Raw genomic sequence first — 26,157 nt, forward strand, 5'->3', positions numbered from 1 at the left:
CCGGGGGCAACAACAACTGGTCTACCGCAGTGACGCATAATGAAACGAAGAAACTTTGTTGTGATGGACCTTGAAAATCAACTTTAGCCAAGTTATTTCAACTTGTTTGGCAGTGACCGCACCATCACGTTTACAGTTTCTATGTTTTTCCTATTTTTAGTTCCGATAGGTGGCAGTATGGAGGGACTGCTGCTGGTGTTCGGAGTTTTGAAACAAAACTCTTCATCTTGGTTTTGTTACAAAATAGGCGACGAGCAATTGTGTGTCACACAGCTCTCGAAACGTACAAAAATCCTTTAAAGCACAAAAAATTCAAAGTATTTGAAAACAAAGCTGGCTTCCTTTTTCAAAGTTACTTCAGTACAAATTTCTGATCCAACTTCAAACTATTCATCTTGAGTTTGTTACGAATATTAAATTCGATAATAAAATTGTTTTTTAAACCATAAACAGACAAAAAATTTTGTTTTAACTCAAGTAAAGTTTGTTTGAACGCGCCTACTCTAACTGGTCGTTGTGACAAAAGTCCATCCAGCAATGGTGCGTGGCCTACTGCAACACCAAAGCGACTCATAACCATGAATAAAAATTGTTTCTCAGCATCCGATTGTAGACACTTGTTTAGGTTGGGCTCATCAGTATAGCACCACTAATTCATGCTATTGATTAGTGGGGTGATACAATAAAGTGCTGCGATCAGGGCGGTTGATTATTTGGGTATCCTCGATCCCTAAATTAAAGAAAACGCACTGTCCTACATCTATAAAATAAGGTCGAAATTTGATTTTGTTAATACGATTTCAGGGTACGAATTTTTCAGGGAACAAAATAGGTTGCATCCAGACTCAACACAGAGACATAGCTTTATTTCCGAAAAATGCCAAAGAAAGCATGATCTTATCCTTTTGCTATGCCACCGGACAGCACCATTTCAAAGTAATATTCATACCCAAATTTTTGTTGAACATGCTCTGAGAATGCCCCAAATTCAAAGTAATTTTCAAAATTTTCTGGGGGAGGCCCCCAGACGCTGGGTGTCGCCTTCGGCAATCACGGCGGCAGGCTTCGTCCACCGACCGTCAAAACACCCTCCCATTTCAAAATACCTAGCTACGCTACTGAATTGGATCATTGTCATTGGGGCCCGCAAAGCATATTCCGCACAGGGCCCGAAATATCCTAAGATCGGCACTGTTCTAAGCTTTTGAGATCAAGAGTCTACTTCGCTACCACATCGAATGGGCGATGCTTCCGATCTGCACCGACAGGATACACCACACACAGTCGTTTTTCCAACACCCAGCTCAGTTTGGTGATTGAAAAATATTAATGTGATGTACGCAACCAAAAAACAAGTCGTTCTACAATGATTCAACGTCTAGGGCAGTTGAATCAATGTAAAACAAGACAGTGGCAGGCTGGTTGGTTTGCAATTTGTTCTTCAACAACACAGACACAACAAAGCGCCATTCCGTTGGTTGAGTGGAACGCCCAACGCCAGTGCTTGTCTCGGTGAGCTGGCTGTCTTTGTCTACGCTAGATGGCGCCAGTGACTGCTAATACAAAATCGCTACAGCGACAATACCAACTAACGTTCCGGTTGACTAACTGATTTGTCACGTCAGGGAACGACACAAACAATTGGAAAAAGTTGATTTTCAAAAATTTATTCATAGTCATAATCCTAAACTCACATTGTTCTATTAAAAGGCGATCACTGAACAAAACATGATTGATCAAACGCCATAACCGGGGCGTACACGGGTGTGTAAGGGTAACTCTTCTCTTGGTAAGCTGACTACAATTGGGGCTTATATTTTAGCTACACATAACACATTACAGTACAAGCGATGCAACTAGAAAAAGAATTGGAATACAAGATAGATGGGCAAACGAATGAAACGATTCAGCAAAAAAGAAGATGAAATTCTAGGGACATATTTGAGAGGATCGGCAGGACTGCTATATCAATTAGTTGTTGAAGGTGTGGTGGAAGGAAAGAGGTGCAATACAGTGGGCTGACTTGTCAAGCATCGGAGAAGCAAAGGGGGTAGTGGAAGAACGTGATGTGTGGAAGCAAATGGCAGCAACTTTCAGTCCAGAGACGGCACATCATCATGATTTTACGTTAAAATCGCCGAAAGCATTGTGATGACGCTGGGAAACAAAGTGATGTCAATAAAGTGGTAGTGTTAAAGGTGGAGTCAAACGGATATATGACGTCACGCCACCAGACCATTGTCTTTGCACGCAGTTAGGGTAAAATGCTGCGCAGAAGATTCATTATCATGAGTAGTGTGTACGTGTAAACATTGGAAGTGATCATGATTTGGGGGAAACAAATGTCTTCGGATATCAATTTCAATAATATCAACTTGGAATTCATAGCCAACGATATGCTTCTAAATGGTGGATTCCACACGGAACCTTAACGCATCCATTGGTGGCATCCCCGGTTCCAACTATATGGAAGCCGCCTTCCGTTGATCCAACGTTGCGAGGGGAGAGTTCACCGTCCCCTTCCAGCGGTGGCATTGCTGACGCCAGCACATCAGTGTCAGGCCTCACACGAGCTTGGTCTTCTTTGGCGGAGGGGGATCATCTTCGTCTGTCTTGGCCACCCTCTGGGTCTTTACGGCGGGGTACAGCATCCCGTCCTCCACTCGTCGCTTGTAAGGGACAAGAGATGCCAGCAAGGTGGGCCACGTCATCAGAGCGTTGAAGCGTGACCGAAATATCTTGTACTTGTAGGTCGCCTGAACAAAATTGTGACGTCACATCGGCGTAATACACAATTATTGTGTCATGAAAAAAACAAACATAAAAATTATAAACCAAAACTGAATTTTCATTTATAGTTTTGTTAATTTTAATAAATTTCTCTGAAAACATTCTCCACTGACCCTCAGGTTGGAGAGGAGCTCTTCAGGTTTGTGCTTCGTAGGAGATTCCCCCTCCTCAGCGGCCTCTTCATTAAAATGATCGAGCCGTAAAATGGACTTCGCCTTGGTCACTCTGCGCTCTCTGTCCTGCAATGGACGTTCGTATAGTTGCAAGTCGAGGTAGTAGTCATCGCAACCATCAGAGACAAATCACGTGATAGCATTTGCAGCAGTTTCACAAAACGAGTGAAGTTTCCAGCGCAGCTCCACTATATCATCGTCATTGCAACATCACCAAACAAATACAAAGGTCGAGGAGTAGTTGCAACATCACCAAACAAATACAAAGGTCGAGGAGTTGTAGCGTACAAAGTAGCGAGGAGATCAACAAAAATTAATCAAGAAACTTTCTGAAGACAACGGCACGCTTTCCAAAGCGACGGCATTATTACAAGCATCGTCGTGGTTCGGCCAACATCCGTAGCTGCTGTCAATGCACTTCAACAGAAGCAGCCTCTAATAAAAGCGCCTCTTGATTCAAAGTACCAGAAAATGTGGGCTAACAATCAACAGACAGGTGGCCTAAATTTTTCACAAATGTAGATGCAAACAGCTTGTTTGTATCGCAGGCCTCGAAAGTCGTTTTTGTTGACGGCGGACAAACGTGTCCGGTCTGAGCAGTTATCTCGGCGGACAAATTAAGTCTCACGGCGGACACACCAGTTTTACCGTCGATCGTCATGCTTAATCAATTTATCTTGATAATTCTTTACCATTTGAGTACTATAGCTACGTTTTAGAAAGCTTTTTAAAAGTTCAGTGAAGTCACTCTGAAAAGCTTTCATCAGACCAACGACGTGCGCTTGAAGAGTCAAAGCGCCGTGCAGCTGCTTCATACGCCGCATAACTGATTAACTTCCACCGAACGAGGTCGATTCTTTGCGAAGAATTCACCTTTGCAGAGGTCCCACTCAAGATTTTTCTATGATTTTATGCCAAAGAAGTCAAAAATTTTATGATTTTTTATGATATTTTTTGGTTATTTTATGATTTTTTTATGATTTTTTATCAAAATTCTATGCTTTTTTATGATTTTCGATTCTTGCTTTAGATGATGTCAATTCTTGCTTTAGCTGCTTAAAGAACTTTCCGATCCAACGCTTTGTTTCACATAGAAGACAATGGCTCCTGAAGCTTTGCATGCCCATCTCCAATAATTTCATCAGCAGCTTTAATGCTTGCTTCAGTTTTTTTAATTTCATCTTCAATTTTATTGATTCCCATTTGTTTTTCTCCCACATTGTTGGCTTCAACAGTAACCTGAGCACTTTCTTCCTCTTTTCTCAAATTTTCTTCCAGAGCTCTTTCCTGCTCAAGGTCAGCCATATACTTTGCACGAGCACCCTTCACTTCTGAAACTAGTGTTCTGTTAATGGGAAAGTTTACATCATCATCATCATACCGATTTAGTTCATCTTTCACCATTCTCAGTGCAACAATAACTGTGATTTCTTTAAGAGAACTTCTATGTGAATCAATCAAACGTTTATTAATGGAAAAACCTCTTTCAGGACTGGCATTACCGTGACTTAATGTTAGAAAGCATTTCGCCAGACTAAATAGTTGCGGATATTTTTTTATCCCAGCATCATCTAACAGGCCTCCAAGTTTTGTCCAATAATAGTCAATTCTCTTGTAGGAAGCCACTTTTGGTAGGAAGGTGTGTTACTGTTACACCACATTTGATTAGTGCTCGAGTCCAGTAAGAAGATTGGGAATTGGTGAATTTCAGTGATGTACGCGCATACAAAAAATATTGACGCCGTCAGCGTAAGCGCAAACGTTCAAAAAACCATACGCCGTATGCCGCGTCAACGTAACTTGTAAAAAAAGTTGGCGGCGTCAGCGCATACACCAGCGTAAACTCATTTTATTTGCTAGGTGCCAAACATTCACACGGTATAAACCACTCGAAACAAATGAGTTTTATTTTGAATTTCCACGAAGATACACATTACACAAGCATCTGAAAGTGTTCATCTGACATTTTGCTGTGTTTTGGTTCCAATATGTCTTTGCCCATTGAAAACATTCTTTCAACTGCAGCGCTGGAAGGTATTGGCTTGTTGTAGCGAAAAAAATACATTAAAAAGTATGCGTTGACGCTATGCGCTAAAAGACCGTGAAAACTTTACGGCGTAGCCTCAAGCGCAAACTATCCAAAAAATGTGGCCGCAAGCGTTAGCGTAAACTAAAAGTCTACGCCGCAAGTATGCGGCATAGAATTTGCGGCGTATACGTACATCTCTGGTGAATTTGTTAACTTTCAAGATCAGTCTTTTTGTAAAACTCATCTAGAATATCCTCAGATTGATACCGTAACCACTGCAGTCTTGCCTCATCATAAAGCTCTTCTCTTGAAACAGATGCATCAACTGCAAAAGCATTTGCATGGCACTTTTCAAGGCAATTGGATACTGTCCAGTGTCCAAGTTAGATTGATGATAGAAGTTGTAGCTCCAACATCATTTCTTTTTTACTGGGTGCAAAAATTGTGCCTGCTTAATAACAGATGAATGTAATGGCAAATGATGTAAACTAAAAGGTAACTTGTAGCAACCACAAAGAGTTTAGACAATCAGATTTAAATTTCTTCTTGTTGGCTTCAGTAAGGACTGCAATATCACTGACTAAAATTTTTGCTCGTGTTCCAGCATCAATCAAGTTCAAGGGCTTCTGAAGTTCTTTGTTTGTGACATCAAGCACAAGATTTTCTGATTCTGTGGATGATATGTTCTTTTTTTTTGATAAATTTACTAAACAAAGCCGTGATCAGATAGTACATTGCTGAGTAAAGAATGTGAATCAGTGGCTCTTCATATTGGAATAGGACTAAAAACCGTTCAAAGTCACCAGAAGCAAATGATACAAACGAAATATAAGCTTCAATCAATGGATTCTTTAATGCTTCTGAAATCCTTTTGTATCTCTGGGTGGACGCAATGTTTGACTTGAAAGTTTTTTTGCTTTGGCAAAACCTGCAAGAAGTAATGTCACAAATCCCACTCAAGATTTAAGGACATGTCCGATTGTCCACCGTGAATTTCGAGACCTGAGTGACACATTACTTGCAAATGCCTCTACGCTTTTTCCCAAAACATTGCTGTCAAATTATCCTTTCACCATTCTCCCAACATAACTCCAATGTCTTGAAATCTTGTCAGGGTCTACTTGTCTATGTCTAATGACGTTTAAAACATGCAATGAAAGTATCTAGCTACGGTCCTTTTCTAATTCCAGCTCCACAGACAACGCTGGACTTGATTACGCAACCACAGGTTTATCCTAAATCAGCTCATTCAACAGACGGCGTTACAATCGTTACACAAATAATTAAGCTGTTATCATGGTTGGAACTGTTACGCATTAAACTATATCAATTTTTTTTTTTTTTTTACATGCTCAGTTCTCCATCACAACTAAATTTTATGATTTTTTATGATTGTGTCTAAACTTTATGCTATTTTATGATTTTTTCCAAATCAAGCAAAATTTTATGATTTTATGCCGAGTGGGACCCCTGCCTTTGTTATGCTGATTCAATGTCATCAATCGTTGAAGCAACGTAAAAATCGAAAGTTTTCCTGCTTGAATGGAAGCTAAAGGATACAGTATTCACATTTTCTAGATGCACGGGAAATTATATTCTTGCAACAATTGTTCATGCTATGCAATGACGATTCGTATCGCAAGTTCCTGTGTTACTTCTCGGCGGACAAATATGACCGATCTAGATGGTACTTCCCGCGGACATCACATGCTGTGACGGCGGACATGTCCGCCATGAATTTTGAGGCCTGGTATCGCATTGTTTGTATTTATTGTACATTTGTGAAATTAAACAACGACCATACTACTAAACCTAAACTCAATCTATTGTTAAATTTATCATCCAACTGGATTGTTTTGACCACAAAATGGCAGTTGCCAGGTTCATTATACATGTGATTTTACGACGTCTCTTTCAACAAGATGAAAGTGACAAAGCAGCACGATGACGTCAATATTCAACAAACCTTGGTCAAGCTGTGATAGGCGCGGACGGTTGCAGCGTTGGGGGCGCACAGGGGGAGGTAGAGGTTACGAGTGAATGACGTCACAGTTTTCTTCGCTGATTGGTCGGATTCCGTTCCGTTTCCATCAATCGCACGCGGTGATGCACGTCGACCTCCTGACGTCATAATAGAAAATATCAAACCAGCTCAGTGGTGTTGCGTAGGAACCAACAGGCATGGGTTTGATGTCCTATCCGGTTCACGCCAGACGCTTCAAGTGGCACTGCATCTTATTTCCAACTTAGCACCCAGCAATAACGTACTCTGCTGCACCACTATATGATCGAGCTGATTATGTCTGCGTTATCAATCGCAGAGAGTAACGCGTCTGATATCGTGGATGGTTACAGCACCATATGAACACACCCATTTTAATTATTATCAAACAAACCAGTGACGATGAAATAACAAGCACTTCGGTTAGGAGACGTACCGATCTCGGGCGCCGTCTCGCGGTTAGAAGATTCCGCAGCTCTGCGTCCTGAAACTTGTTTCAAAACATTTGTTAAATACTTTCTACGAGCTTCATTCACATCCATAGAATGACGCAATCAGTTCAGTAGACCATAGCTTTGAGAATGAACGTAGGTATTTAAGCATAAAAGCAGCGTACTGTTTCTAATCATGAGACAAATCAAGGGCTATAGTCGAAAGAAAGGCACTCTGCAATCGACGACATGCCTTTAACTGTCTTGCCAAAGACACATGCTCTTGAGCGGTATCGAACGGGCGCCCTTTCAAACGCCGAACCAGGGTTCTCACCACTCGGATATGTAGTTTATTCTCATTAACATATCGTGAAGTTCAAGGTTCAAGTTTTTTATCGCCCACCTCTGGTTTTTCTTATTGATTTCGTTTTCCGCTTGATGGACTCGAGAGTTTCTTCAGCATTTACATTCAAAGCTGCAAAGAAAAAATAATTCCTTGAAGGTTTGCTTCCGACAACTCGCTTCGTTTGTTGAGTCACAATAGTTTTGAATCTCTTAACAACAAAAATAAAAATGATACGTTTCAAACATAAACATCATAAAACAATTGTTTTTATACGTTTCTTCTTCGTCGTATGAGCTGTTCTTCGGACTATATGTTTGGGCATGATGTCATCAGCCACTCGACAGTCTCGTCATCCAGGGCCTTCAGTCCAAGCGTTCCATGTGGTGGTTGATGGATTGGGCAGTCATGGACGACATGATCTACTGTCTGGTCTGTGGCGCCACACTCGCATCCCGATGAGGGAGCCAGGCCCCATCTGCACATGTCTGAACGAAAGCGACCGACGCCGGTTCGTAGGCGGTTAAGCCGGACCCACGCGAGTCTTGCGAGGGACATTCCCGGAGGGTGGGGATCGACGTCGGGTAGGAAATCACGGAGTCGGGAGGTGTTGTTTTGCCACTCCATGTTCCATGTGTAGTTCGTCCAGTGTGCCGCACTTATTCCAAGATCTTCAACGTTGTTCAGAAGCTGTCGTGCGGCGGGCACAAATGGGCGTCTTGATTTCAGTCGCTGCTGTCCTCCAGGTAGGCGCTGGAGTGTACTGTGGAGGAGGTGGTCGGGGTCCAGTGCGCGACGTGCAAGAGAAATCATGGCTCCTTTACGGCGAAGCTCAGCAGGTTGGATGCCTGCAAGGATGGGAAGGCAGTCCGTTGGAGTGGGACGCAGGCATCCAGTCACAGTGCGTAGTGCGTCATTGATGGCGGTGTCAATGTGGCGGGTGTGAGAGCTGCGGCACCACACTGGTGCGCAGTACTCAGCGGTAGAATGAACGAGGGCCAAGGTAGCTGTGCGAAGGGTTTTCGCATCAGCTCCCCAGCCGGAACCCGCCAGCCGCCTCAAAAGTGCAACGCGCGCAGATAGTTTTTTGCGCAGTGACTCTAGGTGTCGTCGGTACGTGAGTGACCTGTCCAGGGTTACGCCGAGGTAGGTGGGTTCGGCGCAGTAGGGGAGGGGTTCGTCATCGGTGGTAATGTTGATCTCACGTTTTGCTTCCTTGTTGTTTAGATGGAAGGCCGCCGACACTGTCTTTGCCTTGCTGAGCTGTAGCTTCCATTTCTGGAGATATGTTGATATAGTTGACATGTCCTGGCTTAGGTTCCTCTCCATTGACTGCCAATCTCCGGCTGGATGCAGGAGAGCCAGATCGTCTGCGTAAGCATACTTCCTGGAGATGGTGTCAGGCAGGTCATAGATGTAAGTGTTAAAGAGGAGGGGAGCCAGGACAGAGCCCTGTGGGACGCCGTTCCTGAGTCGACGTAGTCTACTTCGTCGGCCGCTACCGGTGGAAAGGGTAAACGTTTATACGTTGTAACACCGTCACTAAAGTTTTTTATTTAATTTTCATTGGGCTTATTTAATCACTCTTGAAAACCATCATCTCATCCGAAATTTCAAGACAACTCTCTACTTTCACTGCACTGAAGAGATCCATAAGATCGAAGCATCGGCCTGTGTCTGTCTTTTCATATGTATATTATCTTTTAAGAAATAAAAAAAGAGTCAAAAGTCGTGCAAATTTCACTTCATGTGGAGCTATATGTAATTAAGAGGTTACTGATATTTTTTTATTCAGTTCTAAAATTTACCTTTAATGAAATGTATGAAAACGTCTTTCGCGGTAATCCCCTTCGAGTTATCTCGAACCAGCGATACGCATGAGTGAAGAGGGTCACCTTCTTTCTGTGCTCGTGCCATCACAGGGCGGTAGCAAGCACCTTGGAACAAATGTTCATGTGAAAGCAACATGCTCGTTTGGTTGGACATTTGTTGGGTTCACATCAACTCGTTGAAGTAGAAAGACTAAACACGTAAACACTGACTGCTTCGGAGCAGTGACGTAGCTAGACATAATAAATTTTAGGGGGGTAAAAGCAACTGTTGGGAGGAAAATGTCATTCAACTTACAGTATAATGATATTCTTCTTCTTCTTCAACAGATTGACTTTGTTTGATCAGCTGTGATCTCCCATACGAACTGCCTACATTTTGTTCTGTCTTTTGTTTTTATTAGTGCTTCCGGCATGCTTTTTATTCCCGTAATTTGCTTGATGTTGTCAAAATATTTCATTTTTTGTCGTCCTTTTGCCTTGCACCATCCCAGTCAACATAGAATTTTCCAGTTTTTATTCCCGTAATTTACTTGATATTAACAGTATTAAAACGTATTTTTTGGAAGGCAAGAATAATTTTTTTTTTCGAGAGGATTGCCCCCCCCCCTCAAGTCCCTCCCCCATGGTTACGTCCCCGCTTCAGACGTTGAAACGTTGAAAGTTAGGACAGAGAGTTCAAAACATAAAAAAATATCCTTTAATTATACATGAAACAAACTAAAATTAATGTTGAAAAGATGCAAAAACCTATTCACCAATCAGTTTAAGAATTTCGTCTTCGCATTTGAGTTCCTCCTCGGTCCGACGAGGTTTCTTAGGAACGTATCCCACTGTCACCTGTGACGAAACATTGCTGTACACTTCCAAAACTTCTTCGCTTGACATCTTCGATTTCTATAAATATAAAGCTTTGGTAGAGAGTTTGCTTTGTTGAACCATAGACATTAGACAAGCAAAACATAGTAACTTTAGTGGGTTTAACATGATGTATTACACACAAAACGAAACATATAACATAATGACTCAAACGTTTTCGACACGTACGCGTGCCCTCATCAGGAATTAAATCTGCAATATACATAATATGAAAAATTGTAAGATAAATTTGACTTTGCACTATAACTGTAACGACACTCCAGACTGAAAAGCACAAACTGAACGAGTGACACAGGAATGATTACGAGTACATTATACGGCGGGAAACACATCACGCGGGGTGTAAACAACAAGCATGTGAAAAGCAATTAGAACACACACACAAGAGGAACGATGAGTCAGAGGCAAATAACTGCCGGTTGAGAGATGGATTGTTGCGTTTGAATCTTAAGGCTTCCATGATCTTAGTCTGAAAATCAGATCTGCCTCGAGAGATGATTTTAAATTGGTCGATCGAGACATTGTCAGTGCACGTTTCACAAGAAGCGATGTGCTCTTTAATTGCACTATTAGTTATCAGGTTAGGGTTTAAGTGCTTCCCGGCCCTTGTCAACAAATGTCTGGTTGACATACCAATGTACGTCTGGCTTGCGTCACGCAAACAACTAAAATTAGTTGTCGGATGAAGCTTTTGAGTCCCAGTCTGTGGTTAACCAAACGTGGGAAAAAATCATATTGTATTGAATGGAGGGAACGTGGTTTGCTTTGCCAATGCTTCGTTTGTCCTGCTTCCTTGGTTTTCTTTTTTTTTTCGAAGAATTCCGTGCCTTCGTTAGCTTTTTCCTTCCAAATTGATGGCAAGTCACGGGCAAGTTGTTCCCACGATTCGAGATCAACATTAGCTTGATTTAGTGGAGACTTTTTGCTGATCTTTCTATTCTTGGTCTTCCAATGGATCTTTTCCCTATCTCCAGTTACCCATGGAGCATTATTCGAAGAAGCCTCTTTGGACCTTCCAGCACGACATGTCCTGCTTGAGGCCCACTAAATCTGCCGCGCCAAACCACGACGAATATGTTTTAGTTTCTTACCTTTTTATTATCAGACCTCTTGGAAACTTTTTTCGTCGCTAAGTCATCATCAGATAGCTCTGTAACAAATAGCATCGTTAACATCCGGTTAGATGGTGAGCCGAGCTGGGAATCATCGAGTGAGAATCTATCATTTACATTAATCCACACATCCCTAACAGCGGTATGCAATGTTGAAAGCCCAACTAACAGACCTTAAAAATTGTTTTTTATTCTCTACGACCAAGTAAAGACAAACCTTCTTGAACAATTGCATCTTCCTTGTTGATCACTGATTTCAATTTCTTCCGGATTTGATAAATTTTATCATTTTTGATATTCGGTGTGCGGTATGACATTTTTTTGCCTTTGGTCTTGTTCCTAAAAGTGGCGGAAGAATATTAATCTCGTCCTAACAGCCTTGCTTATGACAGGACCCACATCATCGTATTTACGTATGACGTCTCAAACCAGTAAGTACGCGTTCAAAATGAAGAAAAAATTCTATCAGAGCTATGAGCGTCTTGCATTATTGCACAGTGGCAAAACTTTAATATTAAAAGAGAGAGTGAACTGGCAATTTTGGAAAGAGGAGAAAGGGCAAATGTATGAGCAATGTGTAAAAACAAGATAAGGATGTAAAAAAACTGAAGAATCGATGGATATGTTGAAGACGAAGAAGACTACACTTGCAAATGGGGTGAGATAGCAGTCATGTGCTGAACTTTAGCAAAAGTTGATGGAAAGAAATAACAACATCTAAAAAGAACATGAAAAGATATAAAACAAACGTGTAGCATAAAACAAACGGCGGGACTGAAGGAAAAAATGCGATGGACAGAATGAGATGGAGAAAAGTGGAATAAAATTGCTGCAAGATGATGAAATCTCGTATTTATGAATGGGCGGCACATCGATTATTATTGAGAGTCACATCGGTGGACGAGCCTCAGTTAATAAACTCAAAAAATACAATCTCACATCGATGACCACAGCAAAGCAATGTTCATCAATGATGCAACATAAAAATCAGCCCTGATACAGATCTTACCTCCTGATAGCCGTCCATCTGCGTAAGCATTGACAGTCTGTCCGTCCGGGAACCTTCTTTGCAACCGCCACCCAATTCCCTTTTCCGACCTCTTCCACCACTCTCATGAGTTCCTCGTCATCTTCCTCAGTCCAAGAGCTTTTGCAGTGCTCCAAAGCGTTTTTAAACCTGAAACAAACAAAGATGTCTTTCGTCAAACCGACGTCAAATTGCGATAACCGAATCGGACAAAGTGTTTGGTCAAATTGGAATGACCGATGTCGATTCTAAAAAATGACTAATAGATGCAAATGACTAACAACCACCAGCACAGGCCCACAGTCCTAGCATTTGACACCTTGTTAAACGATCGAAACACACAATGACAGCTGGACGACAACAACGAAATAAGCTCCGATTCTAGGACAACAAGAGGATCGATCTTGCACCCACAGGTCGGTAGAGACTCCTCCATAAGAAGTAGCTAACCTACCTCTCCCGTAGCTGAGCATCGTTGCGTCCGGGGACCAGACCAAGGTCACGAATCCTGGACCACTTCTCTCCGTGGAGACGGACGGCTCGAAGAAGAGCAGCATCTTCTTCTGGAGTGAACCTGGAAGAAGAACTGGATTAAAACATTTAAAACAACAAGAGAGCCTGTCTTAATCTTGAAACCTCAAACCAACCCAACGATTAACATCATTACTATTACGTAACAAATGATTATGTAATCATCAGCATGTCATAATATCGTTTAAAAAGATGACTTCGTGTATTCATGAAGTGTCGGAAAAAATAACATCCTAACATACGACCAATTAAAAGTTACATTGAATACCAGAGCAACAGCTAACTAGAAAGGAATGCGACTCAAGTCAAACTACCTATGCGACCCTTTATCTAAGACGCAATATGGAAATCGTACCTTCCCAGTGGCTGGAATTGTGTATCTAAGTGTGTCCCCTAGTAGGCAGGTACTTCCAACTAAAAACCCCTACTTCCTTTGCTCTATGTTCTAATGTTTTGTGTAAATTCAGTTGTTTGCGTGTTGCAAACCTGGCATACATCAATATGTCAACAAGACATTTAACGACTAGAGCTGGGGAACACCTGAATTCGAATTCTAGATAAAAAAGTGCACTTAAAGATCACATTTTCTCATCAAAACAACGTTTCTATTAAGCAATTTAAGATCATGTTCAGGGGTAGGTCTGAGTACCAAATCAAGATTTTGGAAGGACTACAAATAAAAGGTAATAATTTCGCAATGTAGATAATTATTAACAACTTTTTTTGGCCTGATGCTGCGAGTTCGCTGTGGTAATAGCAGTGGAAAGTTTGTTTTCCAGCAGTGGATAGCGGTTAAAGCAAACTCGCAGCATCAGGCTAAAATACGTCTGTTAATATCTAGACTGTGAAGTAAGCAATAATCATACTGCCAAATGCGAAACTCAATTTATTGCAAAACGCAATAACTCACTATCAAACAGACAATTGTGTGCTTGCGGCTCCTCTTTCTTGCTCTGCGTATTTCAAAATTAGTTTTTCACACCTTGCCTATTTAGTCATACCACATCATGGGATCTGTTTAACGCCGTTTAATGCAGTGACTTAAGATTCTCATGTTTATTGTTGAATGTTAGCTAGTCAGAAGCAATGTGCAGTTTTTGTTTTTTTCCTGTTGATAAATTTAATATTTAACCATTGTTCAAATGTCGATAAAATTACTGTATTCCTGAAGAGGACGTCATTTGATGACGAAAACGTTCGATGTGAATTTTGTTTCAGTAAATGAATTTTTGTTTTTTGTTTTTTTCGATGTGAATTTTTGTTTTTTGTAAATGTTAAAATGAACGTGAATAATGTTAGATCGGATTACGTCACTCGGCTTCGCATGCACAATGGCTCAACAAGGCAAACTCTCTACCAAACCTTTAGTTGTGTAGAGGAAGCTGGAAATTTAAAGGAATTTAAATCTCGATTGAAAACATTCTATTTTACTGAAAAATATGACTGAAAGTACCGTATTATTTTATCACCATCGACATGTACATTGTACAGCGCCAAGGAGTAAGTTTTCACTGTGGAATGGTGTTGAGTTATAGAAATACTGTTATTATTATTCTACACAGGTTAAAGTCTTTGGTGAACCTGAAATAGTATCACTGATCGCACCACTCTTGTACCTGTAGCAGATGTGGACCGCGCAGACTTTACTTACAGCTGGAAGCTACATTGCTGCTTCATGAATAAGACGAAACTCAACAGCCGCCACATAGTGGTATGAAAAGATTAAGCTCCAACTATGGAAACGTCATTTCCAAGTAAGCCCCACCTGGTGTGTTTGTAGGAAGGATCGAGCGTCTTCGTCCAGCGGAAGACAATCTGTGTCGCGTAACGATTCTTCATGTGGAGAGCGATCTGGAAAGCAACAGATTATTAAGAAACTCAAATCATTGCTGCACAATCGTTCCCACAGCCCCCAAGACCCGAGGGACGTACCTGGGTGTAAGGTATGACGTACCTGGGTGTAAGGTATGACGTACTTGGGTGTAAGGTATGATGTACTTGGGAGTAAGGTATGACGTACCTGGGTGTAAGGTATGACGTACCTGGGTGTAAGGTATGACGTACCTGGGTGTAAGGTATGACGTCTCCAACTCTGTACTTCTCAACCAGCCTCATCAAAAGAGCATCTTCTTCTGGGGTCCATGGTCGACTCCTGCAAGACAATGAAACTTCAGAAGATCAAATCAAACATAAATTAAAATGACAATGCATCTAAAAGTTGCAAAATTCAGGGGAACTCAAAAAAGCAACACAAACACTTCCACGAAAATTTTTTAAGCGTCCCATAGCTGACTGAGGGGGTAGATATGGGATCTCCAGGTTAATCATCGAAAGAAATAATAATTCAAAAAATATGAACAAAGAATTGATCATGATGTCACAGACTTACCTGAATGATGTGTTGATCTTCAGCTGATATCTTCGTACAACATCCATAACAGTCCGATTGGATCCAAGTTCTTCCGTGATCACTTTCCAGTCGTGGTTCTTGTGCTTCCCAAGGAGCATTGCCAGTTTCTGGAAGAATAAAAGTCATGAGCGCACGTTGCAAAACATCACCCGCCCCTGGATGCTACGTCATTGGTGCGGAACACCCGCCACTCAATGCCACGTCATTGGTGCGGAACACCCGCCCCTGGATGCCACGTCATTGGTGCGGAACACCCGCCCCTGGATGCCACGTCATTGGTGCGGAACACCCGCCCCTGGATGCCACGTCATTGGTGCGGAACACCCGCCACTCAATGCCACGTCATTGGTGCGGAACACCCGCCCCTGGATGCCACGCCATTGGTGCGGAACACCCGCCCCTGGATGCCACGTCATTGGTGCGGAACACCCGCCCCTGGATGCCACGTCATTGGTGCGGAACACTCGCCCCTGGATGCCACGTCATCGGTGCGGAACACCCGCCCCTGAATGCCACGTCATTGGTGCGGAACACCCGCCCCTGGATGCCACGTCATTGGTGCGGAACACCCGCCCCTGGATGCCACGTCATTGGTGCGGAACACCCGCCCCTGGATGCCACGTCATTGGTGCGGAACACCCGCCCCTGAATGCCACGTCATTGGTGCGGAACACCCGCCCCTGGATGCCACGTCATTGGTGCGGAACACTCGCCCCTGGATGCCACGTCATTGGTGCGGAACACCCGCCCCTGAATGCCACGTCATTGGTGCGGAACACCCGCCCCTGGATGCCACGTCATTGGTGCGGAACACCCGCCCCTGGATGCCACGTCATTGGTGCGGAACACCCGCCCCTGGATGCCACGTCATTGGTGCGGAACACCCGCCCCTGGATGCCACGTCATTGGTGCGGAACACTCGCCCCTGAATGCCACGTCATTGGTGCGGAACACCCGCCCCTGAATGCCACGTCATTGGTGCGGAACACCCGCCCCTGAATGCCACGTCATTGGTGCGGAACACTCGCCCCTGGATGCCACGTCATTGGTGCGGAACACCCGCCCCTGAATGCCACGTCATTGGTGCGGAACACCCGCCCCTGAATGCCACGTCATTGGTGCGGAACACCCGCCCCTGAATGCCACGTCATTGGTGCGGAACACTCGCCCCTGAATGCCACGTCATTGGTGCGGAACACCCGCCCCTGAATGCCACGTCATTGGTGCGGAACACCCGCCCCTGAATGCCACGTCATTGGTGCGGAACACCCGCCCCTGGATGCCACGTCATTGGTGCGGAACACCCGCCCCTGGATGCCACGTCATCGGTGCGGAACACCCGCCCCTGAATGCCACGTCATTGGTGCGGAACACCCGCCCCTGAATGCCACGTCATTGGTGCGGAACACCCGCCCCTGGATGCCACGTCATTGGTGCGGAACACTCGCCCCTGGATGCCACGTCATTGGTGCGGAACACCCGCCCCTGAATGCCACGTCATTGGTGCGGAACACCCGCCCCTGGATGCCACGTCATTGGTGCGGAACACCCGCCCCTGGATGCCACGTCATTGGTGCGGAACACCCGCCCCTGGATGCCACGTCATTGGTGCGGAACACCCGCCCCTGGATGCCACGTCATTGGTGCGGAACACTCGCCCCTGGATGCCACGTCATTGGTGCGGAACACCCGCCCCTGAATGCCACGTCATTGGTGCGGAACACCCGCCCCTGGATGCCACGTCATTGGTGCGGAACACCCGCCCCTGGATGCCACGTCATTGGTGCGGGACACCCGCCCCTGGATGCCACGTCATTGGTGCGGAACACCCGCCACTCAATGCCACGTCATTGGTGCGGAACACTCGCCCCTGGATGCCACGTCATTGGTGCGGGACACCCGCCCCTGGATGCCACGTCATTGGTGCGGAACACCCGCCCCTGGATGCCACGTCATTGGTGCGGAACACCCGCGCCTGGATGCCACGTCATTGGTGCGGGACACCCGCCCCTGGATGCCACGTCATTGGTGCGGAACACCCGCCACTCAATGCCACGTCATTGGTGCGGAACACTCGCCCCTGGATGCCACGTCATTGGTGCGGGACACCCGCCCCTGGATGCCACGTCATTGGTGCGGAGCACCCGCCCCTGGATGCCACGTCATTGGTGCGGAACACTCGCCCCTGGATGCCACGTCATCGGTGCGGAACACCCGCCCCTGGATGCCACGTCATTGGTGCGGAACACCCGCCACTCAATGCCACGTCATTGGTGCGGAACACTCGCCCCTGGATGCCACGTTATTGGTGCGGGACACCCGCCCCTGGATGCCACGTCATTGGTGCGGGACATCCGCCCCTGGATGCCACACCATTGGTGCGGAAGTTAATTTGAACATTTTGAACAATTACAACACTTCATTTTACTGCGAGATCACCTCAAAATTAATTGTCGTAAAAACAAATAAAGAAAATTGTAAAGAAATCATATCCGACCTTGTCCTCCTCACTGGTCCATGAGGAGTGATTGATGGAGGGATGTAGTTTGTTCTTCCAGTGAAGTTCGCAGTTGATCGCGTTCTGCTGAGCTTCCAGCTCGAGATTGGCGATCGATTCCCAGTCGAAGTCTTGCTGCCTGTCCGCGATCAACTGTGATAGCTGAAGAAGAAATTGTGTTCCTTCAACCTTCTCTAATCCGTGTTCTCCAAATAGCACAATCATGCGATTAAAATATCTTAAAATATTAAATTACGCAGTTGCTTCGTAAATGTCGTTATAAAATTTCAAGAGCACAAAACAGCTCTTGAAAATTATATGACCATCTGGTTTCCAGAATTGATGAAACAAAAATAGTATCAAACTGAAAGCAAAAAAACTTGAGTCACGGTAGCATTAGCAATCTATAGCTGATCCAAGTCAGCACAGGCATGTGACGTTTAACAATAACACTGGCGCCTGAATACCGTTAGTTCATCTCACCGGGATGCTCTTAACGTCTTTCAACTTCTGTTTCACCTCAGCAATCTTCTTTTCGGTCCTGTTAAGAAGTATAACGTTACATTGAATAATCTGAGTCGCAATAATTGTACCAGCAAGGCTATTGAATCGGAGTCGTGGAGCCGTTAAAAAGACCGATTCCGGCTTGACACAAAGCAGTGAAGAATAAAATTCTTGTTTGCAATTTTTTTTTTCAAAACATTGTTTTTCGTTCTCAGTATTGTGCTCTAAAACTTTTCCCGAAAATGGAAGTATTTGTTCTTGTCAGATGAAAAATCGTCGTTTCAATTTCGATCACAAAAAAATCTGGCAACGCTGAAGCCGTAGATGGCCAGTTATGAATCAAAGTCGGAGTCGTATATGTTTTGCCCGATTCCACAGCCCTGTGTACCAGTGAAGCGCGATAAGTAACCAGGTACGTCTGTACTCCGTTCGATCAGTTTATAAATCAATATTGCCCATAACTCCCGATCTATCCAGCTCTCTTTAAACCAGCAGTGTTCTGCGATTTGTCAATTCAACTGTCGGAACAGTTGAAATTGTAAACCAGGTCACACAAAAAGACAAATTATATTTTGAGGTCCGCATAGAAACTTGTACCGTTTCTATAAAATACCTATCGGATAACAAATACCATTTAAATAGGAAAAAATTGAAAGCAATCGTCCTAAAGGTAACTCCGAAGGAGCGTTCCACACTAGACTATCTCATTGTTGTATTTAAATATTATAAGTCAATTCGTACTGTATGTACAGCTGATGTACAAGACATCTCTGCGGCTGCTTGGGCGGACATAAATGGAGTTCTGAATGGAAGTCAACCGCCACCAGACTCTATTCGTTCATCCCCGACGCCGACACACGCCCCATCGGTCTAACACTACCAAGACAGGCATGGGTGCGCCTCAACCGTCTCCGTACGGGCGTCGGGCTTTTCCGCTCAACCATGCACCAATGGGGAATGGCCTCTTCCTCCTCCTGTGAATGTGGTGCCGAGGAACAGACCGCAGACCATATTATCAATGACTGCTCCATCTTCAAGCCACCTAACGGAGTGGAAGGTCTGCGTGTCATGGATGATGAAACCAAACACTGGCTGCTCTCTAGTAGCCTTCCAGTGTAGTCCGGGAACATCGTGAATCTGGGGTGGTAAAAGGATAGACCCTCGGCCCCAGACGCTCACACGACGACGACGAGTCAATTCGTACTTATTTCAAATAGAAACGGCCAGAAAACGTATTCCAGAATGCAATTTTAAAATATATAGCCTATTTAAATCCTCTCGAAGTCCTATAAAACAATATCAACTATGATGCAACACTAACGTGGCCACGTAGTCGGGAGATGGTTGGTCGACCTCTAGTTTCTCCTGCAGATGTTCCAGTTGCGTGTAGAGGGGCTCCATCAGGTTACGCTGGGCGCATCGCTCGATCCCTTCCAACAACTCTACACAATAGTGATTGTTGACAAAAGTTGCATTGTCTGCAGGTTTCAGATTATTATTTAATCATCGCCTCTCACAAAAACTAACTATGAACTAAAACAGCAGTATGCACTGACCATATGACTTTATAATTAGCTTGCTCTATCAACAACTAAAGGAAGAACCATCGCACTGAGATATCAGCATACGCAAAGAGAAAATATTGCCAGTTTAAAGAGCAGAACATTGCAAACATCCAAACACAACAGAATACCTCCACAAAAGCAAGGCACTTCTCATGTAGGACATGCGAATAGTTTCATCTCTTACTTTGCTCGGTTGGTTTCTTCCACTTGGGAGCCGGGATGATGTTGGCTGTGAATCCATGACCAACCTCGGCTCGTATCCGTTCCAGATCGGGATTGCTTGGTCCAAAACCGTTGTCGTCCTATAGAAAGAAAGCAGTTTCTGGGATGCCGGGAGTTCGTTGAAGCTAGCTCAATCATGTGACTGCTTTGATCTCGCTTAATACATCATGAAAAACAGATGATATAACGAACAACCTGGGTGATCTGTTATTTCCGGATGAAGAGCAGAGACTTTCGAGGCAAAATGGAGACAGTTGACATAGAGGCAGAAAAAAAGTTACAAACAGTGGATTTTTTACGCCAGCTTTCAAATACCGTACGCTTAGAAAACAACAACAACGACGCACAGTCAAATATGACCAGCACAAGCAATCCTACTTATCCGAATTGAATTTACCTTGAAGAACAATTTATTAAACAGTGCTGATTCCAACTTGGGGGCTTTTCCGACGAGCTTCTTTGAACGCTCCATGCTCTCGTTGATGAGAGACTGTGGATGAACACAAGACACAACCACTTCAATTTCACGTTTCATAAGGTTGCATATCTGACTTATTAAAGGACTTTATCAGATTAGTGTTAAAACAAAAAACATACTTGTGAAAAATGTTTTTTAAATTGTCATTTCTTTTAATTTACAGCAACACATTTTTGTTTATTGTGACTTGATAAAACCACGACTTAAGAAAATACAAATAAATCCTTTTTAGAAATGTTACGTTTGCTTAAGTTAACCCAGACGTGAAGGAAAGCATGTGTTTTGCTGAGATAACAACCATAAAGAATGAATACAAGAATCACTCTTAGATTTTCCTGATTTTAATAACATCTATTGCCTCTTGTTTTTTTGTTTTTTTTTATGGATGCAAAACCATCGTAGGTTTGTATCATTGTCAAGACCTACTGAAGTTGTAATTAGCAAATTAATTATTAACATTAGCAAAAATGTCACTTCTTTCAGTAAATGTACCACTTTGGGAAGCAATCGCAGTCACAAGTTGTCAGCCACAAGCCCAGTCAGCAAATCAGTCCTTTTTTACAATGATTCAGCGTTGGCAAACATTGAAGCAATGTAAAAGAATGACTTGCGAACCTTGTAGCAGAAATTTCATAGCACATCTCAAGTATATATAGATGCCAGGCATAACTTCTACTTCATTTGCAACTCTTTCCATCTTACAGTAGAATGCAAAATACCATTTTGAATCGATTTTCTTGCAGCAGGCGGTCTACCGCAGCTATCTGCTGCTCGATAACTTCTTGGTAGGCAAAGTTGAGTTTCAAAAGATTCACTGGCGTTGGGGAGAAGTGACTGGACAGATCAATCAGCTCCTGCAACACAATCGATAGCTTGACCACTAAATATAATTTTTGGTGCTCAACAGCCGATGTCCGTATTTTGAGCTCACACAGCAAGTATGTGAAAGTCATTGTGACATACCTAATCTATATATAATTATAGCCTATATAGAAACAATTGTTGCAAATGCAAACAAAGTATATATATACTCAATGCAGGTAGCAGAGTTACTGCATTTCAACTTTTTTCTGCTTATTTATGATTTTCAGTGGTGCACCTGATGATTGCACCTAGCATGAACCTTAGGTAGGCTAGGACATGACTTTACCAGTTTAGTTTTTTTATAACTAATTATATGTAACAGTTTTTTTTGATACAGGGCTTTACAGTATATATATAATTTGGTAAGAAAATAACACATAGCATTTTTAATGCAACCGAAACCTATGCCATATGTCAAAATACCAAAGTAGAAAAATAAAAAATATACAAAAATAGAAATAAACTATTCCAAGAGAACGACGCACCTCATCATCAGATCCCTCATTGTTAGCATCATCATCGTCATCTGTTACGATTTCAGCATTTCCTGCAAAACTCAACCATGTAACAGCAATCCTGTTCATTGAACATTATCACATAGCCTACAGAGAGTGGCCTAACCAACTTGCAAAGAAAGTAAAGCTGAGCCAACAACGATTACGATACTTTATTGGCCCCAATATATATACGTTGTAAACGAAAACTGCTTATGTACATTTTCTGTTCTCTATATTTTCCCAAAGTGGGCTAGTAAATAACTACACTAAGCAATGCTATAGAGTAAGTATTACAGTATAACAGTAGTGTGGCAGCAACCACATACAATTTTGTTTAGCGAACATAAATTCACTTCAAAAAGCTATTGTCAAAGTTTAATATAACAACAACAAAATTACACAACTGAATTTTCTTGCTCTCGCTTTAAAAAAAATTAAAACGATCTTTATTCAGAGAATGTAAATAACATAAAATCATTTTAGATGATGCTCACTGCTGATGATGACAAAATAAAGTATGATGCAATAGAAAGATGGAAGCAGCAAAAATACTATCATTGAACTAGAACCAAATTTGAAAAAAGTTTTAAACTGTGTTGAACTGAGGTTATTTGGACCTTTGAACAGAAACTCCACCTTTGAACAAAGATAGGCAGAAAAAACAAACTCTGAAGTTATTATGTCAGCTTTAGTTTCTTCATAAAGAGTCAGCAAAAAAGGTAAGCTTCGTGATCAGGAGACATAGCCTCAAAGACTACATGGCTACCACGTGTGGTAGCTTCTGTATAGCCACCACAACTTTTATAAACAACAGTCAATCAATCAATCAGTTTATTTATTTGTCACAAACACAAACATGAAAAGAATACAAAATATGCAATTAATCAACATCACAAAACAAACCTGCTTGAGATGTTGACGGTTGATCACCTGTGTCACCATCAGTTGGTGGTGGGACTTGTTGGAATGTCTGTTGACTTTCAGAAAATTCTAAGAAATAAAAATGTAACATTTACATGAACTCATGTCAGTTAACTTACTGTTAAACAATAAAACTAAACAATGTTACACCATGTAAAAAGCACAAACAATAATCGGAACTTGTGTACAAGTCTCAGCCTTGGTAAAAAATATCATGGTGGCATAGACAGGAATCGACCAAGACACATGGGTGGAAGTGTGTGAACAGTAAAGCAAAAGTAAAGTAGTTTCACTCTATCTGTTTGGTCGATTCCTGTCAGGGTTGTTGGTATTTTACCCGGCCCAAAAAAACCCGGGTGGGTTTTTTTAATAAAACCCACTTAAAAAAACCATAAAAAAACCCAGAGCATCATATTTGTCCAGTTTTTATTGGAAAATTAAAAAAATTTACAAAAACACTACAAGGTACTTACAACAAACTTTAAATTAGGACTTAAGGATGTGATTGTGAAGTAATTTCCAAGATTAAACTGAAAACGCAGTAGATATTGCACAGTACACAAAAATCAAGTAATGTCACTTTGTGTATACTACACTAAAACTCATTTATGCAAGAAGGCCTTATAGTTAAATTGGTGAAAGTACTACTCTACTGTAGTCTGTATATATGATGTGAAATGCAATTTAGGAGGCTAATTACCAATTACAGATTCTGGATTCTAACGCATGGCTGTTTCAGAGCATTTGCCTAATTGGCCACGCAATCGTTCAATTTCTCATCCATTACTATATATAATACATATATAAATGATAAAAAATATTTAAACATGATGGCATAAATGCTCCTTGCCTTCAAATCTAAACAAATGATGCAATAATGTGATTTCTACCACAGTAGCATCAACTTGGTATAGAAATCAGTGGATGATGCAACATCCAACTTGATCTTGAAACTAATGGATGATGCAACATTCAAGCAACAACAGCCCTAGTGCATTATTTTATTGAGTTATGCAAGCATGTACTGTGAGTGAAAGGCACTTCACTCGTAAAAAGTAGTTTTGAGGTGAAATGAGCATGAATCTACCTTTTTTTGCATCTTTTTTAAAAAAAAACAAAAAAAACCCGGGTTTTTCTCAACCCTGATTCCTGTCTATGACATCATGGTACTTTTTGACCAGGGTGGAGACTTGTACATCAGCTCCCAATAATCATTCCCAATCCCATAGTGTTGTTTCATACACATCTATTTCAAATACGTAGCTTTCATATTTACTTATACATTTTGCATGATAAAATCTGGCTATATTAAGATATAGCATCTTAACTTCAGAATAATTAGACATCACCTTCAGCATCATCACTTTCCTCATCTTCTTCTTCTTTCTGTTCCCAATTTAAATTAAGCGGAATTGAGTGAAGCTGAAGTTTCAAAATATCTTTTTCTATTTCTTCATCATCGCTGCAGAAATTCATGATTTGGTTCTTAGTACACTACCACCAAACGTGTCCCACTCTGCATTTAAAAAAAGGAAGTGGATATTTTTCCACACTTAGTGCCATCATAGATATCTTATATATAGATATGCAACTCAGTGGTGCGTAAGATGTTTGAAGGCTAACAGCGTAGCTATGGCTGTATGCATTGACTTCAAACTTGGCACAGCAAAACAACTTTATTTTTAATATATTTTTTTGGTTTTTGTTTAAATAAAACTTTCTTCGTTTTCAAGTTGACGTATGGATTGCTTGTGATGACGTCACATTCTCGTTCCGCATGGACTGCTTTATGGAGATTCTGGCGATTGAAAACAAATCACAGTCACAGAGGGTACCTCTAAATACCCTTTGTCAGGCATTGTAGGCATTGTCGGGCATTGTCAGGCATTGTCGGCTTTTTGGGGGGTTGTGGAGCATTTTCAGGAGTTGTCGAACATTTTCAGGGGTTTCAGGTATTGTAGAGTAAGCTAACTACTTTCAGGCATTGTTGGGAATTTCTAGGCATTGTGTAGGATTTCCAGGCATTGTCGATCATTATCAGTGGTTGACAGGCTTGTGAGGCATTGTCGAACATTTTCAGGCATTATCGAACATACTCAGGGGTTGTCGAGCATTTTCAGGGGTTGTCAGGCATTGTAGAGTATAGCTATTTTCAGGCATTGTTGGGAATTTTCAGGCATTGTCTAGGATTTCCAGGCATTGTCGATCAATATCAGTGTTTGACAGGTTTGGTAGTCATTATGGAACATTTTCAGGCATTGTCGAACATGTTCAGGAATTGTCGAGCATTTTCAGGGGTTGTCAGGCATTGTAGAGTAGCTACTTTCAGGCATTGTTGGGAATTTCTAGGCATTATCTAGGATTTGCAGGCATTGTCGATCAATATCAGTGTTTGACAGGTTTGGTAGTCATTATGGAACATTTTCAGGCATTGTCGAACATTTTCAGGGATTGTCGAGCATTTTCAGGGGTTGTCAGGCATTGCAGAGTAGCTACTTTCAGGCATTGTTGGGAATTTCCAGGCATTGTCTAGGATTTCCAGGCATTGTTGATCATTATTAGTGGTTGACGGGTTTGTCAGGCATTGTCGAACATTTTCAGGGGTTGTCTAGCATTTTCAGGGGTAGTCAGGCATTCTAGATTAAGCTACTTTCAGGCATTGTTGGGCATTTCTTAGCATTGTCTAAGATTTCCGGGCATTGTCGATCATTATTGGTTTTTGACACGTTTGTCAGGCATTGTCGAACATTTTCATGCATTTTTATTCCCAGCTTTGCATGCGCAGCAGAATGATCCCTTTCTATTTTGCGTAGGTTGTAAACGTATTTACGGTATACACAAACACAGCAGCGTTTAAATGACCTGGCTATCATAAGTATCGACAATGCCTGACAAACCTGTCAAAACCTGGTAATGATCGACAACCCAAGAAAACGTTCGACAACGCCTAACAAACCATCAACCACTGAATATGTTCGACAATGCCTGGAAATCCTAGACAATGCCTGAAGATGTCCGACAATTCAGTGGCGTAGCTAGGGGGGGGGGAAGGA

The 26,157-nt window shown here is 42.4% G+C and overlaps 1 protein-coding gene across 1 annotated transcript; it reads right to left on the reverse strand.

Moving 5' to 3' along the window:
• Window positions 1-1,695: 1,695 nt before the first annotated feature.
• LOC145764972 (uncharacterized) lies at window positions 1,696-24,607 on the reverse strand. Its single transcript, XM_082576690.1, has 23 exons — window positions 24,454-24,607; window positions 23,087-23,173; window positions 22,172-22,233; window positions 21,542-21,676; window positions 20,742-20,834; window positions 20,307-20,424; window positions 19,879-19,999; window positions 18,537-18,594; window positions 18,054-18,215; window positions 15,536-15,663; window positions 15,211-15,298; window positions 14,912-14,997; window positions 13,070-13,189; window positions 12,598-12,765; window positions 11,806-11,927; window positions 11,568-11,626; window positions 10,356-10,494; window positions 9,577-9,705; window positions 7,829-7,900; window positions 7,431-7,484; window positions 6,959-7,113; window positions 2,904-3,029; window positions 1,696-2,756 (listed from the first exon to the last, which is right to left on the reverse strand). The coding sequence occupies exons 1-23, from the start codon at window positions 24,578-24,580 to the stop codon at window positions 2,565-2,567; spliced, it is 2,601 nt and encodes an 866-aa protein (XP_082432816.1). The 5' UTR covers window positions 24,581-24,607; the 3' UTR covers window positions 1,696-2,564.
• Between the last annotated feature and the right edge of the window lie 1,550 nt (window positions 24,608-26,157).

Source organism: Aplidium turbinatum, chromosome 2 (assembly GCF_918807975.1).
Source record: "Aplidium turbinatum chromosome 2, kaAplTurb1.1, whole genome shotgun sequence".
NCBI lineage: Eukaryota > Metazoa > Chordata > Ascidiacea > Aplousobranchia > Polyclinidae > Aplidium > Aplidium turbinatum.